This window comes from Vigna unguiculata, chromosome 3, assembly GCF_004118075.2.
Source record: "Vigna unguiculata cultivar IT97K-499-35 chromosome 3, ASM411807v1, whole genome shotgun sequence".
Taxonomy (NCBI): domain Eukaryota; kingdom Viridiplantae; phylum Streptophyta; class Magnoliopsida; order Fabales; family Fabaceae; genus Vigna; species Vigna unguiculata.
In genome coordinates, this window is record NC_040281.1 from 58,575,360 (window position 1) to 58,582,622 (window position 7,263).

The window sequence follows — 7,263 nt, forward strand, 5'->3', positions numbered from 1 at the left end:
CTCTGTCTTACCAAATAAATACCAATTTTGTATAGTTTCCTCACTTATATAACTAATCTTCTTCATGTTCAAAACTAGTTTATGACAAATTAAACATCTCTTTCGAGTAACTAATTTTCTCCAAAGGAAGAAAAAAATGGTTAAAATTAACCTTCTTGGTAGTAAGAAAACCTCAGACTCTTGAGTCTCCATCACTTTAATTTTTCCATGGGCAGCCAGAAAGAATACCTTAAAACCATACAACTGCAATGTGAGTGTGTATGAGTGGTTTTAAAAACCACTTATTTGGGTCACAATAAGTACACAAAAAGATAGCAATCCACCTACTAATCTAGTTGTGATAAGATGGGTAATAATAAAAGTTAGGTAATCGTTGATGGGGTCGATACACACCACACTCGTGTATACTTCTGAGCCAGAATTGTGAGGTCAACATGTAAACTACAATTCCATAAATAAGCTCAGAGTGGAGAAAAAGTTAAGAGCACAGGACAGAATCGATTCATCTCATCCAAAAAAAAATGAAGTTGCGAATCGCGAGAGGAGAAGTGTGTCTAAGGTTATCAGCAATACTGTTTTTGGTATTAACTACATGCTTGGTTGCTTTTGATACTCAAACCAAGGTTGTATTCTTGGGTATTCAGAAAAAAGCTACCTACAATGACTTGAATGCTCTCAAGTAAGACCCTTCTCTTCCTCTTCTTTATGTCTTTTCTCTCAATATTCTCTGAACCAGACCCAGGAATTTTGTGTTTGTATAGGATCTTGGTGTATGCTACATCTGCGGCTGCAGGTTATAATCTGCTTCAATTATGCAAACACTCAACTTGCTCCAGAGGAAACTTGAAAGGGTCGGATATGTACGTGGCTTGGATTTCTTTATTCTTGGATCAGGTAAAAAAAGATTAAATCTGCGAAATTGAATGTGTGGTGATTGGAGAAATTGTTAGAAATATGAGTTTGTGTTAAAATTTGTGAACAGATTGCTGCGTACATTACATTTGGAACAAACACTGCATCAGTTGGAGCATCGATGATAGCAGTGAAAGGGTCAGAAGCGTTTCAGTGGGTAAAGGTTTGTGACAGATTCACGAGATTCTGCATCCAAATAGGAGGAGCGTTCCTCTGTGGCTATGTAGCGTCCATCTTGATGGCTCTGATATCCACCATCTCAGCCTACAGAGTGTTCAGGATGTATTCCCCAAAGTGGTTCCTGCGTTTGAAGAGCACGTCATGATCATCACTGTTATTGTTATTGTTAGTATCTTCTTCTTCGTGTTCTGGAAACTTTTTTTTTTTTTAATTCAATGTATTCTGGAAAGTTTTCAACATGAAGCAAAAATATATATGACGAAACTTTGTGAAGAAAATCTCGGAGAGTTTGTTGTTAGATGCTTTTACGTTGGTGTATTTTCCTTCTCTTTTGCTTCTTGAGTTTTCCCTGTCTGTATCATCTTCTTGCTCTCTTTTACCAGATAAAGGAATGTGAGGAAAGAAACAAAAACAAGGGAAGAAAAATAGAAAGAAAAAAGAATCAATTTCATGAATAACAAGAGTGAAAAAAAAAAGTGAGCATAACCTTTTAGTGGAGTGTTTTGGTTTTCTATATTTTTAAACCTTTTTCATTTTCTATTATTATTATTATTATTATTATTTTTTATACTGTGATTCGTGGACTGAAATGAAAATAATTTAAAAAATAAAGAGAACCAAAGGAAATAAAATCATATATTATTAAAACAAAATAATTATTTAAGCTGGTAAAAGTTAAACTTTTAAACATTATTGTATAATTGGGTGGAAAAAGATTAAATATGCCACGAAGACATTGATAACCAGATATCTAAATTGTAAAAACTATAAACATATACAACTTCTATGTTGTGTAACGACATATATACATCTTGGTAGTTATTAAATAAAGATAAAGGATAAGAAATTTGAAGTACAAAAATAAAATCAAAACGGAAGGCATGATACCTAAATATAAACTGAAAATTCTACATGCAATAAAAGAAAATATTGGGTAATATATAACTTTTAAAAGTTTATAGGTCGACCCATTATTAATATTAACGTATCACTCTTTTAGAAAAATATGCAAACATTACTAGAAATTCTCATATTACATGAGATATTTTTTTAAAATTTGTTAAAAAAGTTTACAAGAATTTATTTTTTCTGTCATTATTTTTAAAAATTTTAATTGGAGGTAGTTCTTTTGTAGATAATCATTTCCTACAAAATTATAAAATTTATAACTATTTTTTATAAAATTTGTTACAAAAAGTATTTATACAAAATATTTTGCAAGAAAATTGGTAACAATTTCTTGTAATTTTTTTTTGTCAACAAAATTTGTAAGTATTTCTTAAAAAAAATTCAAAATAAAATTGACAAAAAATATGAGTTTATTTAGTAGTGAAAGATAATAACAATTTATCTCCTTTTTCATTATTAATAACACTGAAAGAACAAAAATAATAGGAAAAACAGACGCACACTTAATTAGATATTTGAGGGCTCTTTAAATCAAGAAAGTGCAGAAAAATTCCTCCATATTTATTCAAGAAGACAAAATAAAAAATAGAAAAAAGTGTGGACAAAGATGAGAAGTTTATATTTTTCATCTTTAGTTTATATTTTTGGTGAACATATGGTTTTGATATTAAAGTTGTCGTACGGTACATGGAATCTATTAATAGTTTGTGAGAAAATTGGGGCAGAATGGTGAATGGAGTGTGCGAGAAGAGTGAGATATGGTGGCCACCATTTTTATTGATCTACAAAGAGAGTTTGGTGTCATGTTTCATTGTCATATTCATGATCGACCCAAACTAAGTGGTTACTCTCGCATTTAATAATAACAAATTAAAGATATCTTTTAATAATCTTTGCCTGACAGGGAGAGAGAGAGAAGCAAATTCAAATTTAGACTAAACACTATTTTCTTTATCTTTTTTTGGTCCACATCGAATGTGCTATCAGAGCCGTTCAGAATAATGCACACATTTAATGTTTAGTCTTATCTTTTATTTTATTTTTTTTATGAAGGAAAGCTGCATAAAATTTAAGAATATCAAGTCTTTGAATTAATTAGACATTAAAAATCTCATTTTAGAAATTTCGAGTCTTTTTTTTGTAACATATTCATTTCCTTTTTATAGAGATGTCAAAATGGATAATTTGGTCTGACCCGGCTCGACCTTACAGGTTGATGATTTAGTGAGTCAATTCAACTCAGTTCACTTTTTAGTGAGTCAAAAAAGTTCGAATCCGACCCGGTCCATCACGGGTTGACAGATTAAACGGGTTGACTCACGAGTTCATTTAATTAAAAAAAATATTAGTTTTATTTATTTTTTTAGTCAAAACTAAATTGTAATTCTAATTAAAATCTAAATAAACTTTAATACAATCCAAATACAAACAAAAATAAAAAAAATACAAATTATTTATGTGTTGGATAAAAAAATAACTTAAGATGACCCAAATGTAAAGCCCAACTTAATAAAAATAAATAAAAACACTTGTGTGACCCTTTTATCTGTGGGTTGGTGAGCCAACTTGGCTTATCACGGGTCCAACCCGGATGAGCCGGGTCAAAAATCAACCCGTATTGAAATTTGTAAAAAAATTTCAATCCAACCCGGCCCGAACTCGTGGTGAGCCAGGTTGGCTCGCGAGTTTCAACCCATTTTGACAACTTTACCTTTGTATGATTTTGGAGTTTCTATTCCTTTTTATTCTAAATCTCGTTCTTCTTATAATGATATATCTAGTTTTCTTTTTCTTATTGTTTTTATGTTTATAAATTATCTAACATAATAATAGGAAAGATTTATAAATCTGGTTTATAAATAAGATTTAGTCATGATTAATTGGTCTAAAATTTATTCTTCAAAAAGTTAAGAGATTTCTAAATGTGATAAATCAAGTGGAAAATAAAGTATATTGTTAGATTAGTCTATGAATTCACTTATAGTTGTATACTTTTGGCAAAATTGAGGCACTCAAGGTTTTTAAAGCATAAATGTATAAATATTGGTAGTTTCTCTATTATTATTTTTTAAGTGCAAAATTCTTTATATGTTAAAATCATGAAAGCTACTTTTTTATTGAGCATTCTTTGGAGATTGACTTATACGTGTTTGATTGAAAAGTGATTATGTATGATTGTGTAAAACTTTTTCTTTTTTCTACTTGGTCTATTAAAGGGGATAGAATAAATGCATGGAGATATGAAACAAATAGAGTTTAAGTGTGTTTTCATATTTTTAGAGAGGAAAATTATTACATGAATAAATTGGTTTCTTTAGGATTAGAAAATAAAATTACTATAAATAATATGATAATATGATGTTATGTCATATATGATTGTTTTGATTTTTTTTCATCATAGTTAGCTAGACTTGTTTACAGTGGCGGAACTTGGACTAAAATTGTAAGGGGGTCAAATTAGATTTGTTATATATAATTTTTCTTTAGAAAAAAAAACTATTCATTTTTTTCTCTTCATTTCTTCTCCTTAAAACAAACACGCATAATAGTAAAATTCAAAAAAATATTACTATCATTCGCTATTATATCATGCTATTATATCATGATATCAATTCATGAATACCATTTTAGATCAGTCATTCGTATCTCATCAATTTGATTTGGTGGTATTGTTAAATTTGATGTCGTTTTTCCCATATCACGTTCTAATGAATTTTTAAATTCATTATATGTAACTCTGAGAACTTTAGAGAATTCTTGGTTCTTATTAAATTTCTCAAGTTTAGTTAACGTAAATGCATTTCTTTTTCATCTTCATCACAAATCTTCCTCTTTGAAAAAAAGGAATCAATTTTTTTACTTTTTATCATAATCTTTCTAATATAAATTTATCACCTCTCACCTATTTAGAAAAAAATAAAATTTATATTCACAAATCACAATTATCACAATGCAAAACATAACAAAACTCATATTACTTTAATTAAATAAGCAATATTGTATAAATTCAAAACTTAAAAAAAAATTACCATAAGTAGCGAAAAACACAAAATCCCTAAATTTCATAATCAAAGGTTATAATAATTTAGGAAAAATTATAATTAGGGTTCATACCAATTTCATAAAAGAATCCCTAAAATCATAATTAGGGTTTATATTAATTTGGGATAAACTTAATTTGGAAGAAACATCCTAAAAAGAATCATAAACTAATTAACATACATAAATCATAATAAGATACTAACCTTGATTTGTGAGAGATCATGCAAGAATGTATACAAGAATCTCAATCTATGTGTTTCCAACCTCTATTTCTCAATCTATCTATCTCTTTATATTTATCTCTCTTCACATACTTTCATGATAATTTACATGGTGGAAAGATCTTATAGTAGAAAAAAAAAAACCCTAATCTCTTTTTATAAATTAATGTTTTTATTAAATTTTTTTACTTTATCTTTTATTATAATTTTCCATAATATAATCTTAATATAAATAATATATAATATAATTTTAAAAAATATATAAATATATATAAAAAAAAGAAAAAATGGGGGAGCCGTGGCTCCCCTTGTCATATCTTAATTCCGTCATTGCTTGTTTAGTTTCTCTGAAAGAAGTTTGTCATTTTTTTTTACATGTTTAACTCTATGTTTGCATGTTTTTTTGTCATTATCTTTACTTTTAATAATGTTTTTCTAGTAAATAATTGATGTGCTTTAACATATCATCCCTAACTAAGATGTCATGATAAATAGTGATATCTATGGTGAATTTTATATTTTTAAAAAGAAGACTTCTTTTTTATTTCCGTTTTAGTCCATTATTTTTAATCTTGTATCACATTTCAAACTTATTTTGAAAAATGGAAGAAAATTTTATTTTAATATATGACATTATAACGGTTAGTTGTTTCTATTTTACAATGACCATATTAACATTAAAATTATATTTATTAAAAATAAAATAAAATAAAATATATTAGAATAGGTGAAAGAATAACCATTAATAAATAAAAAAAGAAGAAGCAGATATAATCGATTTTATAAAAAATTTGTAAAAATAATGGTTAATTTTTAAAAATTTAATAAATTACTATATTTAAAGGATAAATTTAGTATTTTAAAATATGAACACAAAAAAATAAATTTCTTTTATATATTGTTATAGATACCGTCTAATTGTTTAATAAAACAATAAAAAGCCCAAGAGAAATATCCCCAAACTATATTTAGTTGGGTCCAGATGTTTTTCTTTTTTTGGTTATGAAGTATTTTTGAATATTTCTTTATACACCTAAAATAAAATTCACCCTGAATCCCATTCTATATTTAGGAGTATCTAAAATGTAAAAATTGGATGTCTGATGAGTTTTTTTATTCCATAAAATATATACAATTTATTTTCGTAAATGATCTAGATGACTTCAAAATAGAAAAACTAGTACTGTAGCATATAATTCTGTTTGGGATATTTGGACCTAACTTCATGACTTAAGGGGCTGCTACTTACTGCACCTCCACTTATCTTATTTCTTCCTGCACCCCCATAAATTATATTATTCCCATTTTATCAGTTATTAAAGGATTAATTATGTTTTTGGTGTCTCAAGTTTCACTAAATTTTGAAATTAGTCTCTCTTCAAAAATTTTAATCAATTTAGTCATTCATTTTTAGATATGTGTGAATCTAGTTCTTTGAACCAAGATTTGTTAAGTTGATTTGACGTTTCAAAAACGTTTTATGATAATATTTGAATTAATATTGAAATATTGAAGAAAAAATATATCAAGCGTTGTAAATAATTCAAATACTATGGTGAATTGTGCTTGAAATATTATATAAACTTAACACAATTTGATTAAAAAGATTAAATTCACACATTTCTAAAGATAAATAACTAAATTGGTCAAAAATTTCGAAGAGGGACTAATTTTAAATTTCTGTGAATATTTGAAGGAGAAAAACATATTTAACCTTTTATTAAAATATATTAAAAATCTCAAAACCCTAATTTTACGTTCCCTTCCCTTGCACCGTGAAATGCTCTGCACCTCTCTCCCAGCGCTTTATTTTCTTCTTTTAAACAAAGCCGTGTAGAATTGAGGACAAAATCCCTATGATGGGAGGTGAAAGATTGAAGAGAAAATAACTACGGAAAAAAATTTGTTTGGGTTATTTAAAATAAAAAACTTAGAAAATGAGTGTTTCAGATTCGAATTATAAAATAGAAATCGAAATAAATATTCTGAAAAATATTTT

General features: G+C 27.4%; 1 protein-coding gene across 1 annotated transcript; it reads left to right on the top strand.

Annotated features, from left to right (window-relative positions):
• The first annotated feature begins 279 nt into the window (after positions 1-279).
• On the top strand, positions 280-1,398 carry LOC114177106 (CASP-like protein 2C1). The gene is made up of 3 exons (XM_028062355.1): positions 280-679; positions 762-894; positions 983-1,398. Exons 1-3 carry the CDS (start codon positions 522-524, stop codon positions 1,235-1,237), a joined length of 546 nt encoding a protein of 181 aa, XP_027918156.1. The 5' UTR covers positions 280-521; the 3' UTR covers positions 1,238-1,398.
• Positions 1,399-7,263: the final 5,865 nt, after the last annotated feature.